Source organism: Panthera leo, chromosome D1 (genome assembly GCF_018350215.1).
Source record: "Panthera leo isolate Ple1 chromosome D1, P.leo_Ple1_pat1.1, whole genome shotgun sequence".
In the NCBI taxonomy this organism is placed as follows: domain Eukaryota; kingdom Metazoa; phylum Chordata; class Mammalia; order Carnivora; family Felidae; genus Panthera; species Panthera leo.
The window spans coordinates 74,298,016-74,323,592 of NC_056688.1; the positions used below are offsets into that span (position 1 = coordinate 74,298,016).

A 25,577-nucleotide genomic window follows, 5' to 3' on the forward strand; every position below is an offset into this window, starting at 1 on the left:
AAGGCTGATGGAGAAGGAGGAGGAGAAATGCAGTTGCTTCAGAACTAGCTGAGATTAAGGGGAGGGTCTGTGATATCATGAGTCTGCTGCTGGGGGTTGGTGGAGAGAAGGCTGAGGCTGAGGTGGCCTCCTGCCAGTCCTGTAGCTTTAATGGCTGGGGTGTGGCCTCTTGCACAGTGAGGCCTCACTGCCAAGTGCCAGCCTCAATCATAGGCTCTTGGAAGAGGCTCTGATACAGTGGAAAAAACCCAGGATTTGGAGACGCAATGAGAGCCACACCCACAGTACAAGATAGAGCTCAGGCTGGTTGAGAGGCCATGTGTCTGTTGCAGTGAGAAAGTACTGGACTAGTTGGGAGGTTCCAGCCCTTAGTCACCAGCACTGAAGCATTATGGGAGCCTAGAGCACTTCCCTTCCCTGCACCGAGCCCTAATTCCCCACAGCGAATGTTTGCCCTGTGGGCCAGAAGAGAGTAGCTGAGAGGCCCTGCAGTGTAAGCAAAGCAGGGGCAGGCGTGAGGGGCAGGTGGGAAGGGCCAAGGCTGGGAGGGCCCCTCTTGGGCTCTCATCCCTCGTGTGGCTAAAACTGGAGGATGAGCTAAGTTGAAATATCCTCTGAGAGGGCCTGACACTGCAAGTGTGTTTGTACAAAGGGCAGAGTTTGGCCCCGTACACACACAGGCTGTGCAAGCTAATGGAGTGCCAGGGAGAGGGAGGCTGCTTAGATAAGGCCCTGGAGCAGCCCTGTGGACAGATGAGCCGCCTGGACCTTTCTGCAGCCCTGTCACATTTGCCCTTTGATATCCAAGGAGCAGAGGGCCAACTGCTTTCCAGGCTGTGAAGACAGAGGGGCAGAGTGTTACAGGGGAAGGAAAGCTGGTCTGGGAATGTGCAATCCACCAGGCTGCTTTCCAGCTGCAGGGCCTGGGGCGATTCCAGGTTTTGAGGTTTCCACAGTCCCACCAGTAAAATGGAAGTAGAAATTCCTGCTCTGCTTTCTTCTGGTTGAAGTACAAATGTCACTAGAGAACTGATATGAAAGCCACCCTAGGCTATGCACAAATGAAGGGCCCAGTGAGCTTTATCTAGCTGCAGGGGGAGCCTTCTCCTTGCCTGCACCAGCCCCACCACAGCCTGAGATCCCTCTTGGGGTACCGGGAAGCTCTCCTTTGCTTCTCTTACCAGAATCCCACATTCCCCAGGGAGCCAGAACCCCTTCTAGTACCCTAAAAAAATGAGGTGGGGCTGGCTTTTCAGGTCAGAGTCCTCTGAACAGGCTCCAAGTACAGGCAGAACCTCCTTTGTGAGGTGTAGCTAGATGAGTGGCTGTGTATAGGAGTTTAAACAAAGCCCCAGAGCCGACAGACCCAAATTTCAGCGAGGGTGTTCTGCCAGTCAGCATCGGCACAAATCAGGAGACCTCCATTCCTTGCCCACACCCTAGTCCCAGGAAATTATGGATAGACCTGACTGGTTTTATTCACAGTTACAATTGCTTTGATCCTCTTGGAATTTTATAGGAAATTACCCTTCTTTCGTGAGCTAGGGCTTGGAATGTACTTCCACACTTGGTAAGGTTGCAAGGTGTAAAGAATTCCTTAAAGAATCAGAGATGGCTTCCTGTTATCAGTAATTTGTTTTCAAAGCCCAGTGAGGCTTTTTATTAACAGATGCAACACCCAACCAGTGCCTTGGGTGTTTTGGACCCAGTTTTCGAACTAAAATGGAGGACAAGAGAATGCTAGGCATGGGATTCTTGTTGCCATGGGTGCAGTCAGGCCCCTTGAATGTCTGCTTCCACATTGGAAGCTCCTCATTCCACATGAGGAGCAGCCCAAACCAGTTCCCAAAAAGGGGGGGCAGCTTTGCCTCTGAGTTCTGAGCAATTGCAAAAATGAAGGTGTGTGTGGAGGCTTGATTCGTTAACTCAGAGCCCCCCTGGATGTTAGAACTGGAACAGAGATCCTCTTATGTTTAGTCTAGGATATTGGGGCTACAGAGGGAATGTGACTGCCACAATGTCACTCAGAGGTCCATGACCAAACTCAGGTCTCCTGACCCTCAGGTCAGTGTCTCCTCTCCAGCAGGCTGCCCATTCAACTTTGCTAAGCCATGCCCGTCACTGTCCTTGCCACCCAAGATGTTGGAGGGAAAGGCTATCACAGCTTCCCACAGTCCTCCCCTGTGGTGATTAGATAAAGGGCACTATGTTACCATGCTGGGGATTGTCTGGCTTGGAGACACCGTGGGACTCCCTCTGCACACTGATTTTGTGGGCCCTCAATTTGGAAACCACTTATATTTTGGCAACAGTTTTTGCCTTGGAACCTGTCAATGTGATGGAAAGCTTGAGGCCTCACTCTGTGACAGGGTTGGATGGAGAGAAAAGGGCATAGGTCTCATTTCTTTTCCTTGGAAAAGAAGGTACTTTAGTCCATTCATGCTACTGTCACAAAATAATACAGACTGGGTGGCTTATAAACAATGGAAACTTATTTGTTATGGTTCTAGAGTCTGGGAAGTTCAAGACCAAGGCTCCAGCAGATGTCTGGTGAGAGCCTTCCAAGTTCATAGACTTTTTGCCGTGTCTTCACATGATAGAAGGGACAAGGGAGCTCCTCTTTTTTTTAAGGGCACAAATCCTGTTCATGAAGGCTCCACCCTGATGATCTAATCATCTCCTAAGTGCTCCCCCATCTCAATACTATCACATTACGGATTAGGTTTCAGCATGAGTTGGGGGAAAGGGCGCAAACATTCAGTCTACAGAAAAAGGAATCCAGAGTTTCTGAGGTGGATTCTGTTAGGTGCTCACGGGAGGAATGAACTCTGGAGGGAATAACAATCTAAGCCGAAAAGAGACACAGAGGCAGCTTCTAGTACCTGATAGGAGGGCAGGTCGGGGAGGAAGAGGGGAGGAGAAACAGGTGGGGGAGGGTGGGCACTGGCGTACCAGGAGACGTGGCATCCAGGGGGACTTGAGGAGTCAGAGTGGAGTCTGTGGCTTCCACTCCCATCATGTGAGAGATGGATGGGGTTAGGGGGATGATATGAAGCAGTCCCAGGGACAGGCACCTGATGTCTTGCCAGAGAGAGGAGCCTTTGCTTTGGCACGTACACAACAGAGCCTGGCCTGTTGGGGACAGAGACTGATGAGGCCATCTGCATCTTGGGCCCTGAAACTCAGAAAAGCCATCAGCTTTGCAAACATGGAAAAGGTAAAAAAAAAAAAAAAAAAAAAAAAAAAAGAGGGGCTGCAGGGCCATGTAGGGTATATCAGAGAAGTGTATGTTCTGTGCCGTTGTGGTTGGAGCTGCGTATGTTCCGAGCTTCTTGTTGTGTTATTACAAAACAAGGTGTGTTCCTCCCCACCCCGCTGTGCTTTCCAGACTTCTCAACTACCTTGCTTTCACTCTCTCTCTCTCTCCCCTTCTCCAAAAGCATCTGACTTCCACTGCCCACCAAAAAAAAAAAAAAACAAAAAAAAAAAACAAAAAAAAAAAACAGCAAAACACCTAAATTTCATAGCCTGGCATTTAAAGCTAAAGATTCACCAGATACACTTTGAATTTCCTGCCTCGACGCATTTGCTCATACTCATTCTCTGCTTTCTCAACACCTGATCTTCAGCAATTGAAGTCTTTTTCTAGGCTAAGCTCAGATGCTACCTCCCCTGGGAAGCCTTCTCTGATAGTCCTGGCCAAAGGACCCTTCTCTCTTATGATTGTTAGGGCAATTTATTTCTGCCTCTTTTGAGGCAGTGTTATATTCTGTCTTGCATTTTAACCAAAGAGGGGAATGCCATTGGCCTTCCCCATTAAATGGTAAAGTCTTTGAAGGCTTATAAATATGTCTTATTCATTTTTATATCCCCAGCATTTAGCATAGTGCCCTCATGCATTTAGCATAGCAGGCATGTAATTCAAAATACATTTATAAAAACAAATAAATATATGTGCTGAGAATATGCAGAAAGTTTCTGTCCATGTGGAGCTCACAGTCTAGTGAGAAAAAGAGGACAGCAATAAGAATTAGTTTAAAATAAAGCTCAAGTGGGGCGCCTGGGTGGCTCAGTCGGTTAAACCTCCGACTTCGGCTCAGGTCACGATCTCGCGGTCCGTGAGTTCGAACCCCGCGTCGGGCTCTGGGCTGATGGCTCAGAGCCTGGAGCCTGCTTCTGATTCTGTGTCTCCCTCTCTCTCTGCCCCTCCCCCGTTCATGCTCTGTCTCTCTCTGTCCCAAAAAATAAATAAACGTTAAAAAAAAAATTTTAAAAAAATGTTTAATAAAATAAAATAAAGCTCAAGCAACAGCATTTGACCTATGAATGTGTGGGTTTGGGGAGGACAGGGATGGTGGCAAGGTAAAGAACATTCAGGTTGAAGAATTCGCCTAGGCAGAATACATGGCATATTGGGGGAATGTAGTGTAAGAGCCTTGGGACCGGCATATGGGAAGCATGAAGGAAAATAGAAGATAAGGCCAGAGAGGGGATGTGGACACTGTATTGTAGAACATCTAGTGTGCCTTCCAAGGAATTTGGATTTTATTCTTGATGCTGTTGAATGAGGAACTATTGAACTTTTCTGAGGATGACTGTAACAAATACTTAATGAAGGAATGACTCAGCACTGTATTTTGGGTGGACATCATTCGTTGGCCAGGTCCATTTTAGGAAAATCTTATATTGGTTGCTGAGCACCACCCATTCTCTGAGGTCAGACTATCCCCTGGTCAAGCCACCTCTTTTGTGAGATGTTCCCTTTCAAAGGGGCCATCCTTGAAGAACACTTGGTTAGTTTGGAGAAGTCTGTTCTGCCCTCTGAAATAGTGCTTTCTGATCCATCCCATGGATCCCACATTCGGCTTGGGCTTTAGTACAGAAATTCTTCTCTTTGGGCTGTATTAGTCAGGGTTCTCTAGAGAAACAGAACCAATAGGAGGTATAACAAAATTTATTATAAGGAATTGGTTCAGGCAATTATGGAAGCTGAAAAATCCCAAGATCTTCCATCTGTAAGCTGGAGACCCATGACAGCAGGTGGTGTAAATTCCAGTCCAAGTTTAAAGGCCTGGAAAGCAGGAGTATGGATAGTAGTACCAGTCTGAGGGCAGAGAAGACTGATGTCTCAGCTCAACAGATGGGCAGAGACACCCAGTAACATCTACTAGCTCTCACAGAAAATGAAATTTTCTGAGCCTGGGACTAGCTTGGGCCCCCACCATGATTTCTTAAAAAAATTTTTTTAAAGCATGTATTCATTTTTGAGAGAGGCAGAGTGTGAGTGGGGAGGGGCAGAGAGAGAAAGAGGGTGGGGGGGGAGACACAGGATCTGAAGCAGGCTCCAGGTTCCGAGCTGTCAGCACGGAGCCTGAGGCGGGGTTCAAACTCACTAGCCGTAAGATCATGACCTGAGCTGAAGTCGGACGCTTAACCAACTGAGCCACCTGGGCGCACCCCCCCTGCACCACAATTTCTTGACTTTTGTGGAGTCAGCGGTGAGGGGTGGAGAAGGGACAACAGGAAAAATAAGAGGTTGGAGCCAGTTGGTCCTAAAGAACCAGCTGAAATCACTTATTAGTTGTCTGACCTTGGCAAAATAACTAATTTTTCTGAGCCTTGGGTTCTTAACTGCAAAATGTGAATAATTATGCCTACTCCAAATAATTGGAGTGAAGGTATTACCTGGCTTGCTGCCTGACACGTAGGGGGTGCTCAGTAAATAGTACTTGTTTTATCCACATTTGTAGAGTTAAGTAGAGGATATTGTTCTGCATAAGAAGAAGGAAGCTGTGTTTGGAGTGAGCTGTTATGTGCCTTAATTTAGGGAGCTGTAAACTTTCCACCCAGATTATTTTTAGAGGTCATCCCAAGGTCCTCCTCCTGAGTTCTTACCTGTCTCCCCAGCCTACCTTCCATTCTCTGAACTCTGCCCTCTTGCCAGCAGCTGTAGTCACATCTGATAAGCAGGCAGGGGCCCAACCCTGACTGAATGAGGATATTGTTGCAAAGACTGGGGAACCTCGAGCAGTCAGCCCTGCCCTGAGAAACAATGGAGAATTTGTGATTGGCCTTCAGCCTGTCCAGCTGTGTATTTGAGGTGAGAGCCTAGGTTTCTGGGATTCCTAGAGCAATAGGAAAACTATTACAACATGCTAGACAGATACCCTGCTTTTCTGGAGCTGAGGTTAGCTTGTTCCCTTCAAAACCAAGAGACCCATAATTATGGATCTTTCTCAGAACTGGACTCCAAGTTGGTCCCAGGTTCAAAGGAGGAAGTAGACTGATCCATGCCTTTGAAAGAATCGCTGTCAGGTAGGAGAGCAAAGTGACACACGTCTCTAATGCAAGCCAGTTTGAAGGAGACACAGCTCAGCGGATGCAGAGACAAGGCAGATACTAACTGTGTGTGTGTGTGTGTGTGTGTGTGTGTGTGTGTGAGAGAGAGAGAGAGAGAGAGAGAGAGAGAGACAGAGACAGAGAGAGACAGAGAGAGACAGAGAGAGACAGAGAGAGAGAGAAACCAGATGATGGGTGAGATTTAAAGAAGATAGGGAGCAGGAAGGCAGGCTGAGCAAAGGGGGGTGGGGGGTGGGGTAGCAGCGTCAAGTTTTGGGAATCACTCGACCTAGGTAAGGAGACTGATGCCGTGCTAGGCATTCCCTCCCTTCCAACAAATTGTTGAGTGCCTAACGGGCCAGAAGCTGTTCTTTCCGGTCAATTGGGAAACAACGGTGAAGATTCAGATTAAGCCTTTCCGGAGGGTAGACTGGACTGGCTGGTGGCTCTAGAGGGCCGGGGCTTTTGTGGCCGGAGGCTGAGCGGTTCCGGCAGCCCCTTAGGTCCCCAGGCACACGTGGGTCTGTCCCCAGATCTTCGGTCCCGCTGCGCGCGCCGCCTGAGCCTCCCCACAGCCCCGCCTGGCTTCGAGCCCGCCCCTAGCCCGACCCACACGTGGGTTCCCGCACGTCCGCCCGGCTACCCCCCTGACGTCAGCCTCCCGGTTCCATTTAAGGCCCCTCCCGCGCCCAGCTCCGAGTACGGGAGCCGCTGCCGCCAAGTCCGGACCCAACACCGCGCGCCGCCGACGCCCGCCTGCTCGACGTGCACTCCCGGTACGGTCGGGCCCCAAGCGCACTGCGCGGGTCAGGAGAGCGAGCTGCCTCCGGCTCGCTAGCTCGGCGCTGTCCCCGAAGGGGTCTCTGCTCCCGGGGAGTCGGGGGGAAAGCAGGATCCTCACGTGGACTCGGAGGTCACCGCACTCTGCTTTTGCTCTAAGTGGGCACCATGGCCTCTGGTCCGGCTGGGGAACCGAGGTGACCGCAGCTATCCTGTGGCTGAAAGCCCAAGTGGATGCAGAAAGACAAGGAAATGACAGATCTAAAGGGTGGGGCATACCTCCGGGCTTAAAATAAGCAAACAACGCAGAACTGGAGGTCGGGTTTCCAGAGCCCACCCAGCCTAAAAACCCTCAGCAGTCGCGGGTGAGGGATAGAGGGAGAGGGTCGACAACCGCGGAGCGCTGCTTGGGTCGCTTTTTAACCCTGGGACTCTTCAAGAGGTGGACTCCATGGGGCGGCTACTGCCTGCGGATTATAGGGCGCTCTTTGCGCAAATTACACTTATTAAGCAGCTGCTGATGTATCGGGTGCTACGCAAGGCTCGGTGCATGCAAAGATGAAGCAGGAAGTCTCAGCCCTCCTGCCGATGGTCTTTTGAGAGCAGGCTATCTGGTACCGTCCCCTCCTCTTGAGAAATGGGGGAACCTAAAGCTGGGAGAGGGTTAGGGCATCTCTGAGGTCACAGAGTGGGTGGCAGAGTTGGGGGAGTAGACCCACTTTCTGCAGTGCTCGTCCCTCACCCGTGCCCCCACGTTGAAGGGAACGCTGGATCCCAGGGTTTAGGTTTTGATGAGGCCAGGTCTAGAAATAGCAGTGATTTACGCGGAGAGATCTGATTCCACCTTGGTGACTCTGGGCTGCCTGCCTGGAAGTCCTCTCGGATATTTTTGCCCTTTGGGGTGGTGTCAAGACCAGACGTGGTGCTTCAGGGTGCAACCTGTGATAATCTTTCCAGTGAATGCAGTGCAGGGTTGGATTAGCAGGGCGAAGGCCCCCTCCCCGACACTGGGAATGGAGGATTCCACCAAGTATCTATTAACTTTAGGGCTCCAGGCCTCTGCAGCTATTTTTGCACTTCCTGTACTGACAAAATTTCCTCATACCGGGCCTCACGCCTTTGCAACATGGATCACGGCAGAAACCACACGAGGCGCCTCCCTCCCTGTTAGTTAACAGCTCCTTGGGTCTAGTATTCCGATTTAAAGTCTGGCTCTGCCCGCGGCCAGGGAGGCTGCCAGTAGGGGCACTAGTTAAGTCTAAAGTCCACCTCGGGGCTCTCTGCCTCGTGGCTCTCTCCCTTGTACCCTAAGAGCAGGACAGTTCCCAATTATTTCCGCTCTTGGGCGGGGCTTTCCAGACTGGCGCCTCTGCGCCAGCACCCAGCTCTCGAAAGCCGCGGTCTGTAGGCTCTACTCTTGTCCCCGCCCAGCGCTCGAAATGAGCATGCGCGCAAGTGTCGCGCCGGGCTGGGTGGGGGAGGGGCGGAAAACCCGAGGGTTCCCAGCCAACAGAGCTGTTGGTCTGATATCCGCCCCATCTTCTGGGGCTGGAGGAAGGAGTGAGTGCGCATGAGCAGAGATTTTTTGTTGTTGTTGTTGTTGTTGTTGTTTTTAACATCCTACGGCGTCCAGGTGGTTCCAAGAGGCATTTACGGGAACCTTCCGCACATTTCTCTCTACTTTTTTTGAGGGTTTGCAGGACTGGTGATTGGAGTACATTTGGGCAGGCAGTCACAGCGATTTTGTGTGAGGAAAGGCAGCCCCGCTTGGGGTTAATAAATCAAGATGAGTGAGTCCTCAGGAAGTTATACTTACACCCAAACGTCAATATTATTTTTCCACGCCAAGGTGAGATCCTTTATACCAAGATAGATCCTAGCCAGACCAGACCCTGGCTTTAGGCCTTTCAGTATCCCTTTGGCCATCTTTAGGTTTGTTCCTTCCCTCTTTTTAATGGCAAGTATCCCAAAAGGAAGTAAAATAAGCTCTTTTAGAACAGCTTTTGGTTAATAAGCGTTAATTTAAAGAGGATGCAGTGACAGTGTGTGTTTCCCCCCTATAGATTCCTTTTGCTTCTAAATCCAATATGGCAACTCTCAAGGATCAACTGATTCAGAATCTTCTTAAGGAAGACCATACCCCCCAGAATAAGATTACAGTTGTTGGGGTTGGTGCTGTTGGCATGGCTTGTGCCATCAGTATCTTAATGAAGGTAAGTGAAAGCCCGTCACTCTGAAAGCCAAGGATACCTTGACCCCAACGATCTCCCCACACCTCCAAGAATTGCATTATTACATTGTATATACAAATATTTAGGTTCATGCATTCATTTGAAGAACTTTATGTGGAACAAACTTTAGTAATGTGATGCTATACCGAAAGAGTGTCTGTACTAAAAACATTAAAAGTTATAAGGCTGGTGACACAGTTCCTTAAATTCACTGTGCTGTATTAACATGCATGAATTGCCTACAAATGAAAACATAGTCTATATCTTTAAGTTAAACATGCCTTTATTTTAAAGTAATTTTTGAGTTGAAAATGATACACACATTTGGTAAAATTAAAATCACTGAGTGTGCCTGGGTGGCCCAGTTGGTTGGGAGTTCCACTCTTGATCTCTGCTCAGGTTATGATCATGTGGTTGGTGAGTTTGAGCCCCACGTCAGGCAGGCTCTGCATTGATGGCATGGAGCCTGCTTGGGATTCTGTTTCTCTTTCTCTCTGCCCCTCACCTGCTTGTGCGCTCACTCTGTCTCTCAAAATAAAAAAAAAAATTTTTAGTTACACAATGTGGGGAATCTTAAGTCTTTCTCCCACAAAAATCCCCAGTGCCCCTCACCTTGAATAATAATTTTGGTACCAGTTATGGAGTTAAAAGTTAGATAGCAAAAGATAATTTGAGAATGAATAAAGAATATGTTTTATAGTAGTTGAGCCTGGTTTATATAAAAAAAGAAATTGAGGCAGCTTACAATATTAAAATATTTTAAGTTTAGATTTGGAGTTACTAATAAGGGAGTGTAATGATGAATTCTGGGTTTTGAACAGGAAAGGATTGAAATAAGGAACTGAAGGCAGAAATGAGCTATGCAGAGGTTGTGTAACAACATAGGTTGCTTTTTATGTGTTCTTAGGAGGGGCCACATAGTATAAAGGTTTCCCCCACTATCCGAAAGGAGAGCATTCCTATGAAACCTTTCTGAAGCCTGGTGTAAAGCAAAGAAGCAATTACCATTAATTAATGTGGAAAATTTTTTAACATTCCCAGACCCAAAAAATAACCTTAGGATTTTCTGATACCTTAGGACACATCGTGCTAATGCATGCACAAAATAGAGATAAGGTACAGATGCTCACAAAGTTCAAAGCTATGGCAGTTTGATGCTGAGATGCTGAGTAAAGTTCCTGAGGAACTTGGTTCATCAGGTGGAACCAAGGTGTTAACTAGGACGTGTGCTGCCTCTGTAAGGGCTCACTGCGAAACAAACACTGAATGCTGTTTTTTGTTTTTTGTGGTTTTTTTGCCTTATTTCCTAAATTTTTTTTTAAACTTTTTTTTTTTGAGACAGAGAGAGACAGAGCATGAACGGGGGAGGGGCAGAGAGAGAGGGAGACACAGAATCAGAAGCAAGCTCCAGGCTCTGAGCCATCAGCCCAGAGCCCGATGCGGGGCTCGAACTCACAGACCGCGAGATCGTGACCTGAGCCGAAGTCGGACGTTTAACCGACTGAGCCATCCAGGCGCCCCAATTGCCTTATTTCCTAAAGGCAGAAATCCTCTTTGGATTTATTTCAGTTAGGGAAAACAGGTACTAAAGTTAGGTCTTTTATAAAAGGGAAGTGGCATAATGCAAACTTCTGACAATCAGGGGATACCTGGACCAATTTTTACAGCTTTCCACTGGATCAGGAATTGATGCCATTTGTTTTTTCCACACCTATGCCCTCTAACTCAGGTGTGTATAAGGTTATTATATTACAGATGACATGGGGGGGTAGATCTGTTGCTCAGCTAGTATAACTTACTTGGTTATAACAGTTCACACCCCATGTGTATTAAATGTGTTGCTGGTGCTCCTGGTCTGAGATGCACCTATAAACATTTACAGATTCAACTGAAAGGATATTTTTCACCAATATTATTTTGCAAACGCACAAATCTGTCTTCTTGGAACACTTAGTGTTGGTTAATATATGGAAAACATATAAAGGAATGATCCAGAATATCACTTTTTAATTTCCAAGTCTTAATACTGGTCAACATCACTTATGTAATGATTAATGGCCTAAAATTAATGTGTAAAATTGAGAGACTAAACAGAGCAGTCTTATGTAATTGGATGTTATTCCAGCCATTGCCAATCTAGTGTTTTGCTACCACACAGTCGAATGGTGGAGTGCTTGCAGAAGTTGCTCTAGTGAAGGGGCGCCTGGGTGGCTCAGTCAGTTAAGCATCTGACTTCAGCTCAGGTCATCTCACAGTTTGTGAGTTCGAGCCCCGTGTCAGGCTCTGTGCTGACAGCTCGGAGCCTGGAGCCTGCTTCGGATTCTGTGTCTCCTTCTCTCTGCCCCTTCCCAACTTGTGCTCCGTCTCTCAAAAAATAAATAAATGTAAAGAAAATAAATTAAAAAAAAAAAAGAAGTTGCTCTCGTGAAGAGAGAGGATCGGTACTTTTTCCTATGCATGGGTCATCCGTGAGTCACTTTTTAAAGTTTATGTATTTATCTTGAGAGAGAAAGAGAGCATACACACATGCTAGTGGATGGGGTGGGGGGAGCAGAGAGAATCTCGGGAACTGTGAGATCATGCCCTGAGCCACAATCAAGAGTTGGATGCTGGACTGACTGAGCCACACAGTCACCCCCGTGAGTCCGTTTTTAAATGGGGGCCTGCCTCTACTTTGAGGTATGTCCTGATACTAATAAAGTGGCAGAGCTCTCCTATGCTAGAAACATAGAAATTTTGCATCCCTTTCTAAAATTTGGAAGCAGCTCTTTTCTATTTGACTAAAAATTTTGTATCTTTTAGGACTTGGCAGATGAACTTGCTCTTGTTGATGTCATGGAAGACAAATTGAAGGGAGAGATGATGGATCTCCAGCATGGCAGCCTATTCCTTAGAACACCAAAAATTGTCTCTGGCAAAGGTTGATTTCAACAAGTTTATATTGTGATCTATGCTAGATTTGATTTTTTTTATCAGGCTTGAAATCCTTTTTCAAAGATTTATTTTCGTATAGGAGCAAAGAGCCCTTGAGCCATTTTGCATTGGCAACCTGTTTATACCAAAGTTTCAGTTTCTAGTAATGGAAACCCAATAGTCTATAATGTGGAAAGCATCTGAATTAGAATGTAATTAGTAATGCTTCTCAGGTCCATATTTAACCACGTTGCTTCAAATATTTAAATTTAATATACTTACTTCCCCTACTTCCTTTCAGACACTAAGACAAGGTTGAGAATAAGGTAAATGAGCCAGTTCAGACTTTTCACACTTACGAGCCCTAGTCAGGAAACCTGGCATGTGTACAAATAGTGTTTCTTTTGACACCTGAAAATAACTGACCACTTATCTATGGGCTGGGTTAACCATCCTGTGCCATAGGGTATCTAGAAGCAAGATCTTGATAAGTGTAAAGTTGCCTTTGCTTTAAAAAAAAAAAAAAAAAGGCGCCTATCTCTGTGCTGATATGATCACAGTAAAGTAATTAAGTAGAAATAGGGGTATGGAAGAGTCTGAGCATTGAGCTCAGGTGGCAAAAAATTGGGGGATAATGTCTCATTTGGTTCTTTCCAGCTCCTCCTAACTGTGGTTATATAAAGTCACAGTCTAAACCAGAATACAAGGAAGGCGTTGATGTACTCTTCCTCCATGTTAGGTGGCCACAGTGAAAAAACCAAAAGCTAAAGGAGTCATGGGTTGGGGGGAGGGGTGGCATTAGTGTCATTTATCTGTGTTTACCTATGCGTGAAAGGAAGTAAGGGAGGTAACAAAACACTAATAAAATTGCCCATAAAAAAAAATGTATGGAAGAGATTAAGGCCTTAATCTGGTTTTTGTTTCCCCTTTGTCTAGACTATAATGTGACTGCAAACTCCAAGCTGGTTATTATCACAGCTGGGGCACGTCAGCAAGAGGGAGAGAGCCGTCTTAATTTGGTCCAGCGTAATGTGAACATCTTTAAGTTCATCATTCCTAATGTTGTAAAATACAGCCCAAACTGCAAGTTGCTTGTTGTTTCCAATCCAGGTGAGACCTCTAATTGCACAAATAGATGAGCTTGAGTAACACTGATGGCATATGTCATATTCTATATATACATATTTATTTCTCGTATTTTTCATTTTCCTCTTGTGAATGGATTTGGTAAAATAGTTAAATTTAACATATTAAAGGGGTACAGTGCCCCTCAATGTAGTTAGAACTTAAAAATTATTTTCCCGAGAAGATCTTAGATAAGGGAAAAGGGTATGAATAAGGTGTTCTAGATGCACAATTTATTTTCATTATACTACACTTCTTGAATACTTAATGAATTTGCTATATTATACATACAGGTTTAAAAATATTGACAAAGATACTGATTGGTTATGATCAATATCAAGATTCCTACAGAGCCATGTATCTTGAGTAGCCAAACATCATCTAATGATTTACCTAGTATTTTTGCCTAAATGTTTTCTTCATAGTGGATATCTTGACCTATGTGGCTTGGAAGATAAGTGGCTTTCCCAAAAACCGTGTTATTGGAAGTGGTTGCAATCTGGATTCAGCCCGGTTCCGTTACCTAATGGGGGAAAGGCTGGGAGTTCACGCATTAAGCTGTCATGGGTGGGTCCTTGGAGAGCATGGAGACTCCAGTGGTAAGCATAACTTATTTTCTATTTTTGTTTTCAAAAAGACTGTGTAAGATATTGATAGAAGTTTTATTATTAAATCAGAGCTGAAATTAGATATCCATTCATTAGAGTAGAATGATTTCTAAAAATCTATTATTCAGATTTTAGCTATTTTATGTGACCTCTTATGGCATGGGGGATGGGGAATGAAATTTCTTTTACTTAAGATGATAATTCTTAGGATGACCTCAGTCATTTACTATCACAACTGTCTATATGAGACTTGAACTGTGAGGCTGTGAAAAGGTTAACCAATCCAAATGGAGTGGATGGAAAAATTCTATCACAGTTGAATTCACAGTTACTTATACTAAGAAAATTCCCCTTATGATCTCATACTATCTTTATATTTCAAGTAGGATTAAACATCCCAATAGGTTAGGAAAAAAGGTCAGAATATGGTGAAAATTCTTAGTTTCACATAATCTAATCAATGAAAATCTAAGAGTAAGGGCATTGGTAGTCTTTACCATCTACCAAAAGCAGGTAATCCTCCTCAGATAAGAAATGAGGATTAGAAAAATGGGTCAAAATAACTAGTCTTGTTACCGAAACCCAAGTTTGGCGGCCTGTTGCTCAAAAGGCCAGCACTCAAGAGCAGAGTTTTGACTGGAAAAAGAATATGAGCTTTATTCAGGAGGCGGGCCACGTGGGGAGAAGGCAGACTCTTGTCCAAAAGTCAACTCCAAAGTTTCTGCCAAGCCCAGAGATTTTTGAAGGTGTCTAATCAGTTAAGGGAATGCAGTGGTCTGTGACATTCCTTGATTACATGCAGATTTGATGATGCCAGTTACAGAGTTACCTCGGTGCTTGGAGTTTGTGCAAGGTCTTAGTTCCTTGGTGCCTGGGGGGTGGGGGTTGTGCAAGAAGGTCTGGTTCCATGGGACCCAGGGGTTGTGCAAGAGTACTCTGTTCTTTCTACAAAAGAGGGCAAGGTCTACAGATGTACAAAAGGAGGTCAGTAAAGTCATTTGTGTGACCTTAAAAAAGAAAAACATTTTGTTGAAAGATTGCTGGGCTAATCAGAAAGGTGAGGTGACCTCAAACAGACTTGCTGGCCTCTGTGGCCTGGGAAAGTTCTGGTCTTTTATTCTCCAAGGCCAGTGGTCTGCAAATCTTAAAGAAAGTAAATTAGTTCTGTTAAAGATCAAGGGTCTTAAGTCAGCAAGCAAGGAGTGAGTTAACTTGAAGCAAGGCTGGCTGGAGTGCTATTATAGTCTGCTGGATGATGTATGGAAATAAATGTATTCTGTGCTATTTCTTGTAGTGCCTGTATGGAGTGGAGTAAATGTTGCTGGTGTCTCCCTGAAGAATCTGCACCCTGACTTAGGCACTGATGCAGATAAGGAAAAGTGGAAAGAGGTTCACAAACAGGTGGTTGACAGGTAATAGATTCCATAGTTTGGCAATGTAGAAGATTAAAATTTATTATTTTTATTTTAAAGTTGGAAGTTTAATAGCATTTGAGTACTTCTTGTTAGAAAACTTTTTTCTAGGGATGTCTGACTGGTTTAGTCGGGTAGAGCATGTGACTTTTTTTTTTTTAATGTTTATTTTTGAGAGAGAGAAACTGAGTGTGAGTGGGGGAGGGGCAGCGAGAGAGGGAGATACAGAATCTGAAGCAGGCTCCAGGCTCTGAGCTGTCAGCACAGAACCTGACATGGGGCTCAAACCCAGAAACCGTGAGATCATGACCTGAGCCGAAGTTGGATGCTTAACCAACTGAGCCACTCAGGCGCCCCAAGAATTTTTTATTATTTTAAAAGTTTTAGTGAAGTAGTCTCTACACCCCATGTGGGGCTTGAACTCACGATCCCAAAATCTAGAGTCACACGCTCCACTGACTGAGCCAGCCAGGTGCCCCAGGAATAAGAATTTTTTTTAACATTTATTTATTTTTGAGAGAGAGTGAGCAAGCACAAGTGGGGGACGGGCAGAGTGAGGGAGACAGAGATCCAAAGCAGGCTCAGCACGGTGAGCACAGAGCCCGATGCGGGACTCAGACCCACAAACCATGAGATTAAGACCTGAGACGAAATTAAGAGTCAGCCATTTAACCAACTGAGACACCCAGGCACCCCACCCCAGGAGTAAGAACTTTTAAATCCAATTTCCTGTTATGGGCTTTATGAATAGAGACATTTGTTTATTCAAATGATTATAAAGTTTCAAGGAACGTCTAGATTTGTAATGGTACTAAAATGTAAATATTAACTCTTAGAAATTGTTGAAACAGGGAAGCTTTCATGCTTGGTGGCATTATTTACTTATTATAAACCATGTGGTCATGTGTGGATCTCAGGTATATAGAATTGAATAATGAATCATGATTGGTTTAGGCAGGGCCCTCTTTGTATTCGTTTAATTAAATAAAACCTAAGAAATGTTGACAGTAGCTGTCAACTAAGTATAGTGTTCGTTGGAATTAGAATTATTAGTATGTTCGTACTTGGAAATGAGTGAGTTCTGAGCTCCTTCTCCCACTCACCCTTCCACCCATCCCTTACTTGACATAATCTTGAGTCAAGCATACCATACATAATCTTGGATTTATATTCCAAAATTCAGTATTACATTGTAAGAATCATTTATTTTGTTGCATGTAGATACAGTTATTTTTGACCATTATGTAACATTCCACTGTGTTGAATATTTCACTGTATGTACCACAATTTATCCATTCCCCTGTTGGAGAATCCTGGGCTTGTTGCCAGGCTTTTGCTATTACTAACAACACTGTTGTGAACATCCCTGTTCATAATATCCTGGCAATACGTGGCAATCATTACTCAGGTATATAATGCAACTTTGTGCCATTGTTTGCTGTAAAGCCTGTGTTCAATGAAAGCGTTGTTGTTCTTTGTTTCTCTTACCCTACTTTTTCCTACCTTCCCTGTCCTTCTGTACCCTACAGTGCCTATGAGGTGATCAAACTGAAAGGCTACACTTCCTGGGCCATTGGACTGTCTGTGGCAGATTTGGCAGAAAGCATAATGAAGAATCTTAGGCGGGTGCATCCAATTTCCACCATGATTAAGGTAGGTCTGTGTAGTGATACATTGTATTTAAATGCCATTATTTTCTGGTTTTTAAAAAAGAGTCTTCTATGAAAGCAGATTAGTCATCAGTCCTTGATTTGAGTGAAATAAATTAATGCACTAACAACTTTCCTTTTTTGGAGAGACGTGGTTGCACTTTAGGAATAATGTCTACTAGTACTCTGTTCACCACACAGATACTTGGTAACTGACTAATAATAAATTGGGGTAGGTGCATGACCATAAACGAAAAATTTTTTCTTTGAAGAAAAAAAGAAGTCACACTGAAGTTAGAGTTACCAAGATGTTATCCATAAAAATGTGACAGTACTACGGATAACAGCAATAGTTTAGAGTTTCTTTTACAACAGGAATCTTGCCAGTATTTTGATGATTTGCACTGTTCATCACATCCTAACTGAAAATGTGGAAAGAAATTTCTACTTACCAAGTTGTATTAAATAAGCATACATATTTGTAGAGCATGGAAGTCTTGGGAGACCCCAAAATGCATAGACAAAACATAAAATGTCTTTCATTTTGTCTTCAGGGTCTCTATGGAATAAAAGATGATGTCTTCCTCAGTGTTCCTTGCATCTTGGGACAGAATGGAATCTCAGACGTTGTGAAGGTGACCCTGACTCCTGAGGAAGAGGCCCGTTTGAAGAAGAGTGCAGATACGCTCTGGGGGATCCAAAAAGAGCTGCAGTTTTAACGTTTTCTAATGGTGTACCACTTCACTGTCTAGACTACAACAGGATTTTTAGTTGGAGGTTGTGTATATTGTCCTTATTATCTGATCTCTTATTCAAGTAATAATATTAAAAATGGCCTAGGAAAAACATCAGTTTCCTAAGTTACAAATAGGAATGGTTCACAAAACCTTGCGGCTACATCCTGATGCTGGACGGTACCCATCTTGCGTCGTCCTAAGTTGGTTAACTGAAAATAGTTGCACCACCTCAGAGACACCACTGCCAATGTGGCATGTGCTGCAGTTGATATTCAAACCAGACGTGTATTTACTGCGTGTTGTATTACTTCTGGTTCCTTCACCCAACATGCCTAGACCAACCTTTTTTTTTTTTTCTCCAGCCAATCACCTCCTGGGATCCAATGTATAAATTCAGTATTGCATGTATTGTGCATAACTGTTCTAAAGGATCTTATTTTGTGTCCTATATAAGTCAGAACATAGTGTACATTGCCATATAATGTAAAAAGAAAGATCTACGTATAAACAATGCAACCAACTATCTAAGTGTCATACCAACCAACTAAAATACCAAATAAACTTTGAACAGTGACTTCTCTCTTACTATAGTAAGATAAATAAAGCTGCGACTTACTCATTACATTATTGGGACCCATTAGGGTATTCATGGGCAACACTACAGTGGTATTTTTAAGGTGTGTTGTTTACTAATGATCAGACTTTAGTTTAACATGATTTAATATAATTAATAGATGACTAGATTGAGTAGGTTGTTTTGGTACCATTTCCATTATATTCAATCCTTTTACTATGCTAAGCCACAAGATATTAAGAGATAACTTGATAATAGGGCTAATCATAACTGGTACCCTACAAGTCAAGTAGATGCCATTCTACACCTGAATGTAAAAATATCACTTACCAACAACATAGGCAGTGGTACTTTGTCACTATAGGGAGACACAGATTTTTAAGAACTTTGGCTCTCTGGAGGCCGGTAACTTGATGGTACTTAACAGTTTTAAACCAAACAGTCTTGGTGGTTTGTCCACTCAAAAACTTTTAGATTTTCCTCAAAATAGGTCTACAACTATGATCCTTATTCAGGCCCGAATACTTCCAGAGGTTAAATAGAACAACTTTATTGTCATCACTTCTCCAGGATCTTTCACTAAAGTTTCCTTCCTGAAAGCTAGTGAAGAGAAAGAATTATGCTTTTTTTTTTCAGTGTGTCAAATGTAAAAGGAAAAGAATGAACTATGTAGTCTTAACAAGTACTATAATATGATTTGCTTTTTATACAGGCTTTAAAAAAAATAGACAAGCTACAATTTACACATCATAAAATTTACATTAAAAAAAATTTTTTTTAATGTTTATTTCTGAGAGCCAGAGCACGAGTGGGGGAGGGACAGAGAGAGCGGGAGACGCAGAATCCGAAGCAGGCTCCAGGGTCTGAGCTGTCAGCCAGAGCCTGACGCGGGGCTCTAACTCATGAACTATGAGATTGTGACCTGAGCCAAAGTCGGACACACAACTGACTGAGGCACCCAGGCGCCCCTAAAATTCACCATTTGAAAGGGTGCAGGGGTGCCTGGGTGGTTCAGTCCGTTAAGCGTCCGACTTTGGCTCAGGTTATGATCTCAAGAGCCCTACATCAGGCTCTATGCTGACAGCCTGGAGCCTGCTTCGGATTCTGTGTTTCCCTCTCTCTGTGCTCCTCCCCCGCTTGTGCGCGCGCTCTCTCTCTCTCTCTCTCTCTCTCTCTCTCTCTCTCTCTTTCAAAAGTAAATAAACATTATAAAAAAAATTTTTTTTAAAGAGCGTATAATTCTGTGAATTCACATAGTTGTACAACCTCCACCACTACCTAATCTTAGAACTTTTTAATTACTACAAAAACAAACATGTACTTATGCCTATAGCCTCTTTTAACTTTGGGGCAACTTTAGTCTAAAAAAATTTATTTACATTTATTAATTTCATATCTGATAGACTAAATTAGTCAATGCCAACATGACTGAAAAGTCATGCTTAAAGATATATTAACCTAATCTTCCATGAATTTTTAGATTTAATCTTCTAAAGCTTCCTCCCTTTAAAGCACCTCCCTTCTAAAGCACTCCCTTGTGCCACAGGCACAAAAAGTGTTTCAGGATTACCTTGTATCTTCCTGTTCCAGGCAAGGAATGGGCCAATTCTGCAAAGTCTTGATTCTTTTAAATGTAATATGATCTCAGGGTGCCTGGGTGACTCGGTTGAGAATCCAACTACGACTCCGTCATGACCTCACAGTTTGTGGGTTCAAGCCCTGCGTTGGGCTCTGTGCTGATAGCTCAGAGCCTGGAGCCTGCTTCAGATTCTCTGTCTCCCTCATCTCTGCCCCTCCCCCAGCTCATTCTCTCTCTCTCTCAAAAATAAATAGACTTAAAATTTAAATGTAATATCTCATTTTAGTCTTAATAACCTTGGGGAAGTGGATTAAATATGCCTTAGCTCCATTTACAGAAGATACCAGTTAGTGGGGAAGCAAATGGGATGTTCAGAACATAGTCTTCCTTCCTTCCTTCCTTCCTTCCTTATTATACATATATAATAATGTATATTATGTATACATAATGTTCATATATATATATATATATATATATATAGACAGAAAAATGCACATATATTTTTCACTGAAGCCCATGTTGCCAAAGTATCAGGACTTCAAAGCCATGCTCTTTCAGAATTCTTTACTGCATTTATACTAGGGCAGATGTTGGAATGTACAGATCTTGCCCCTCCTGTATTTTCATTGCCGCACAATCAAGCTGTACAATCAAGCAAAATGGCTAAGTTAATTTGGACTGTAGCCACCCAGAGAGCCCACTCAGGCAGGGGACCTCAAGGGCCAGCCCTGCACTTTGGGTAGGTATGAATGAAGAGCCTTTTTCTTCATCCGGATCAGGAGTTTGGTCACTACCTCCTTCTGCCACCAGATGATCATCCACACCAGCAGTGTCTCCCTCTTAACCTCCTGGTAAATGAGGTGCAGGCGTGGGGAGTTGCTGTGCAAGGAAGCATACAAGCAAGAGGTAGTACAGGACCAACAGTGGCTACTGTTCCTGTCTACTACAGGGAACCTGTTTCTTGGAGCTGGTAGTTTGTGAAAAGTGCCATGAGAGAAACAGGAGAGATGTGAGGAGGTGGTCCTTGGTCACACATTGGTCAAGGAAAGCTAGAGGAAGTGCCATTTATGTTCCAAACCGAAAACGAGAAATCAACTTCGAGAAGGGCTAGGGAAGCACTTTTTTCTTTTTTTTAACTTTCTTAATGTTTATTTTTGAGAGAGAGAGAGCATGCAAGCAGGGGAGGGGCAGAGAGAGAGAGAGGGACACAGAATCTGAAGCAGGCTCCAGGCTCTGAGCTGTCAGCACACAGCCCGATTTGGGGCTCGAACTCACGAACCGTGAGATCCTGACCTGAGCTGAAGTCGGACGCTTAACCAACGGGGCCACCCAGGCGCCCCAACAACTTTCTAAATATAGGGAACAGCAAAAAGTCCTGAGCCAAGAAAAAGCAGTCCAAAAGCTGGTGGGGAGTGAGGAGAGAATGTCTTGAGATGAAGTTGGAGAGCTAGGAGGCCAAATCTTTTTTTTTTTTTTTTTTTAGGAGGCAAATCTTGAATGTCTTTTAGGTTATGGTAAAAATTGGTTATTTTAAATGTAATGGAAAGCCATGGAAGAGTTTTAAGCAGGGCGATTGATTGCATGGTCTGAAGTACATTAAAAACAAACCATAGGCTTTGAAACAGAAAATGGAAAAGGATTTCAAATGCAAATACTCAACAGAAGATGACCAAGGAGGTTGGTTCCCCTTCTGTGAGTTATAAATTCATGGTATAAATTAAGAACACCCTTAGAAAATTACACATGGCTTTTCCTTTCCATTACTACTTTATGTATGTATGTATACATGTATTACTTATTCTGAGAGAGAGAGAGAGAGAGAGAGAGAGAGAGAGAGAGAGAATTAGAGAATCCAAGCAGGCTCATGGAGCCTGACTTGTGGCTCAAACCGACCAACAGTGAGATCATGACCTGAGCTGAAATCAAGAGTCAGATGCCCCACTGATTTAACTACCCAGGTGCCCCTCATTATTACTTTAATTCAAACTTTATTTCAGCCCTCTGTCCTGAAGTTTCGGAGCTCAATAATAATGTTTGAATTCCTGCAAATAAATGTATGCACAAGGGCGTGATAAAGCACATCAAAAAATACTCGTCAAATTCAGGTTGGTCATTCCCAAGCCCAGCCTTAAATTCTTAGTCTTTGGGGGTTCAGGTCCTTTCAGCATGCCCTCTCAGAAAGAGGCAAGTTATCTGGAAGCAGTTTGGAAGCTATGTCATCAGGACGCGGTCTTAAGATGGCACCAACGTAAGAAAATGAGGTGCTCCCAAGAGGGCTTTTTCCCAGTGGGGCCTGAAGTCTCCAAAAACTCGACGCTAAACTCACTCCCAGGCCTAGGCTGGCTGAGGGAAACGAAACGATACCCCAATATCCCTCCTTTTCACACTCTTAAAGAACGCCTAGAATTCTTCACAGGGAAGAGGGCTCAACCCCAGGCACCTGGAAAAGTCCCCCTCCCTCTCCCCACAGGCGGGGAGGAGAGTCAACAGCCTGCCTAGGTGCCTGCCCCTGGGCCAGCGGGGGGCGGAGCTTGCGTGCTGACGAAAGGGAATCCTGCGTGGGGGCGTTCGTGCGTGCGTTGGCCGTCCAGAGAGTAACCGTTACAGGGCTCCGCGCTTCAGCTGTCCTTGATGCTTTTCTTCTGATGTTACTTTTTTTTTGTTTTTTTTAAATCTTCCTTAAAGGCGGTGTGTTGTGCTTTCTGGCTAAGTTGTGCCAGGCAAAGCATTTGTGAGTGTCTAGTACTGGGGTGAAAATGGTGGCTCGAGGGCAAGGGGAAATAAAAGCTTATTGGTTCCCCAACCCCTACTACTGATAGGTAGACTGGTCCTTGCTTTACCTCTCCACACCCCTTGACCCCCCACCCTTGGTTCCAACTTTCTGCGAACCCAAAAGGTAGATCCTTAGGTCTTCAGTGTAGTTATGACAGTGATCAATTTAGGGAGTTTGATTCCACTGAAATTTCATTATCCCTATCAGGTTCTCAACATGTCAACTGTCAAGGAGAAGCTTATTGAGAATCTAATTGGGGAAGAGAAGATCTCCCAGAGTAAGATCACCATTGTCGGAACTGGTGCTGTAGGCATGGCCTGTGCTATTTGTATCTTATTGAAGGTAAGTAAGAAGTCTTGTAGGTGTTGATGAGTTCAGGGTTGTAGGGCTAATCTTTTGATAGCAAATATATATTCACTTATCTGATTTTGACATAATTTAAGAAACATTTATCTGGAGTTTACCATGTGATAAAGTACATGGTCTAGCCAGACATTGCTAGACCACTTACATTTATTCATAGGAGAAACATTGATTGCATTATTTCGTTAATATTCTGTTTAAATGATTCCATACCTTGCCTTCCTGGAAGAGTAATGGGTGAAAATCGTATTTCCCAGAAGCTTATATTTAAAAAAGTTTTTTAAAATTGTAAGTATTACATGCTCATTATCCAAGTACCAATTTGATAAAATAACAATGGAAGTCCTTTAATTTTCCTTTCTGTTTACACAGCATCTTTTCATGTGGCTGTTGGCAATTTGTATATCTTCTTTGGAGAAGTATTCAAATTCTTTGCCCATTTTAAATCAGGGTATTTGTTGTTGACTTGTAGGAGTTCTTTTTCTATTCTAGGTATTAATCTCTTATCAATTATATTATTTTCCAGTGTTTTTTTTTCCATTCCATGGTTTTTTCACTCTGTTGATAGTGTTCTTTGATGCACATTTTTAAATTTTAATGTGGTTCAATTGATCTATTTTTACTTTTGTTGCAGGAGCTCTTGGTGTCATATCCAAAAATCATTGCCAAATCCAATGTTATGAATCTTTTCACTTCTGTTTTCTCCTCAGAGTTTTACAGTTTTAGGTCTTACATTTATATCTTTGATCCATTTTAATTATGTATATGGTGTAAGGTATAGGTCCAACTTCATACTTTTGCATGTAAATATCCAATTATTCCAGTATGATTTATTGAAAAGACTCTCCTTTCTCACAATGAATGGTTTTTGGCATTCCTGTCAAAAATCATTTGACCATATATGTGAGAGTTTATTTCTTTTTTTTAAAGTTTATTTATTTTGAGAGAGAGAGAGAGCATGCATGCCAGCAGGGGAGGGGCAGAGAAAGAGAGAATCCCAAGCAGGCTCTGTGCTGTCAGTGCAGATCCCAAAGTGGGGCGTGATCTCAAAAACCATGAGATCATGACCTGAGCAGGATCAAGAGTTGGGCATTTAACCAACTGAGCCACCCAAGCACCCCTGTGAGAGTTTATTTCTGGGTTCTCTATTCCATTGGTCTATATTTCTTTATGCCAATGCCACACTATTTTGATGACTATAGCTTTGCAATAGGGTTTGAAGCATGAGACCTCCAGATTTATTCTTTTTCAAGATTGTTTTAGTCATTTAGAGCCCTTTAAGATTTTATATTAATTTTAGCATGGAGTTTTTTTCTATTTCTTTTAAAAATGCCATTGGGATTTCATAGGGGTTTGCACTAAATGTGTAGATTACTTTGGGTATGTTGACATCTTAACAATATTAGGTCTTCCAACCCGTGATCATGCAATGTCTTTCCATTTATTTGTGTCTTCTTTAATTTGTTTCAGCGACATTTTGTAGTTTTCAGTGTACAAGTCTTTTGTTTCTCTAAATGTTTTAAAGATATTATTTCATCTTTATAACAACCTTGGGAGGTATGTACTGTTATCTCCATTTATAAACAAAAATACTGAAACATAGATATTAAGTAACTTGCCCATGGCCAAGTGGCTAGTAGGTGAAGGAGTTAGAATTCAAACCTTGGCAATCTGGACACAGATCCTGTGTTCTTAAAAGCTTTATGATATTATATAGACTTTTTTTTAAAACTGGCAGAGCGAGATGACAAAAAGCCAAGCCAGTTAAATTCCAGAACCCCAAGAAAGGCTTAGGAATCGGAAGTACCAGTTGTCTCACAAGGTGGAGGTGAGGGATGGGAAAAACATGGGAGAATTGGTTAAAAGTTTATATGATGAGAAGGAAAACCACCAGATTCTCTTCTGCACCTTTATCAACCAAGTAACTGCCTCTCACATCCCAGCAGGCAAGGGGGAGGAGTACATTCTTTGGAGTAATTGAATCAGGCATGTTCTACACTTAAGACATCAAGGACAGTAAAGACAGGCATCTTATACAAAGCAGTAGGATCAGGTAAAAATCTGTATATTGGACAGTGAGGCAAGAATCCCCCTTACTTCTACTGGGCTGCTGGAAAGAAGAATGTCAACAATGGAATACAGAAAAGAGATGAAATTAGAGGAAATTAGAGGACCGATCAGGAAGTCCAGTCACTCATGGACGTTTCTAGGAAGTGAAAAGAAAGAGAGGGAAGAAAATTATTCAAGAGATAAAATTATAAAACTGAAAGGTGTGAGTTTGCAGATATAAAGAATTTATTGAATGGGGTGCCTGGCTGTTTCAGTCAGTGGAGTACGCAACTTCTTATCTTGGAGTTGTAAGTTAGAGCCCCATGTTGGGTGTGGAGATTATTTAAAAATAGAATCTTAAAAAAAAAAGAATTATTAAGTGCTTAGTACAATGAATCATATAAAGCCTCCTCCAAGGCATCATGGAATTTCAGAACTACAACTG

The 25,577-nt window shown here is 43.3% G+C and overlaps 2 protein-coding genes across 5 annotated transcripts in view; both read left to right on the forward strand.

Annotated features, from left to right (window-relative positions):
* Nucleotides 1-7,008: 7,008 nt before the first annotated feature.
* Nucleotides 7,009-17,925, forward strand: LDHA (lactate dehydrogenase A). 3 transcript variants are annotated; one of them, XM_042905324.1, is made up of 8 exons: nt 7,009-7,115; nt 9,183-9,332; nt 12,153-12,270; nt 13,200-13,373; nt 13,814-13,987; nt 15,291-15,408; nt 16,938-17,061; nt 17,612-17,925. In XM_042905324.1, exons 2-8 carry the CDS (start codon nt 9,207-9,209, stop codon nt 17,774-17,776), a joined length of 999 nt encoding a protein of 332 aa, XP_042761258.1. In that variant the 5' UTR covers nt 7,009-7,115; nt 9,183-9,206; the 3' UTR covers nt 17,777-17,925. The 3 variants fall into 3 exon arrangements, with proteins under 3 accessions (XP_042761258.1, XP_042761259.1, XP_042761257.1); XM_042905325.1 differs by lacking the exon at nt 7,009-7,115 and adding an exon at nt 8,604-8,699; XM_042905323.1 differs by lacking the exon at nt 7,009-7,115 and adding an exon at nt 8,728-8,968.
* A 4,580-nt stretch (nt 17,926-22,505) lies between these two features.
* Nucleotides 22,506-25,577, forward strand: part of LOC122199973 (L-lactate dehydrogenase C chain) — a 43,437-nt gene continuing 40,365 nt past the window's right edge. The window contains exons 1-2 of one of the 2 annotated variants that reach the window (XM_042905371.1): nt 22,506-22,678; nt 22,928-23,062. In XM_042905371.1, coding sequence (XP_042761305.1) covers nt 22,937-23,062 — 126 coding nt within the window. In that variant the 5' untranslated portion in view covers nt 22,506-22,678; nt 22,928-22,936. The other variant, XM_042905372.1, reaches the window with a different exon arrangement.

Bases quoted from the DNA above. Each gene is read 5' to 3' on its own strand.
- LDHA (XM_042905323.1), top strand. From the start codon at position 8,906: ATGAGTGAGTCCTCAGGAAGTTATACTTACACCCAAACGTCAATATTA. The intron at 8,969-9,182 runs GTGAGATCCTTT...TCCCCCCTATAG, and splicing joins TATTATTTTTCCACGCCAAG to ATTCCTTTTGCTTCTAAATC. The intron at 13,988-15,290 runs GTAAGCATAACT...TATTTCTTGTAG, and splicing joins AGAGCATGGAGACTCCAGTG to TGCCTGTATGGAGTGGAGTA.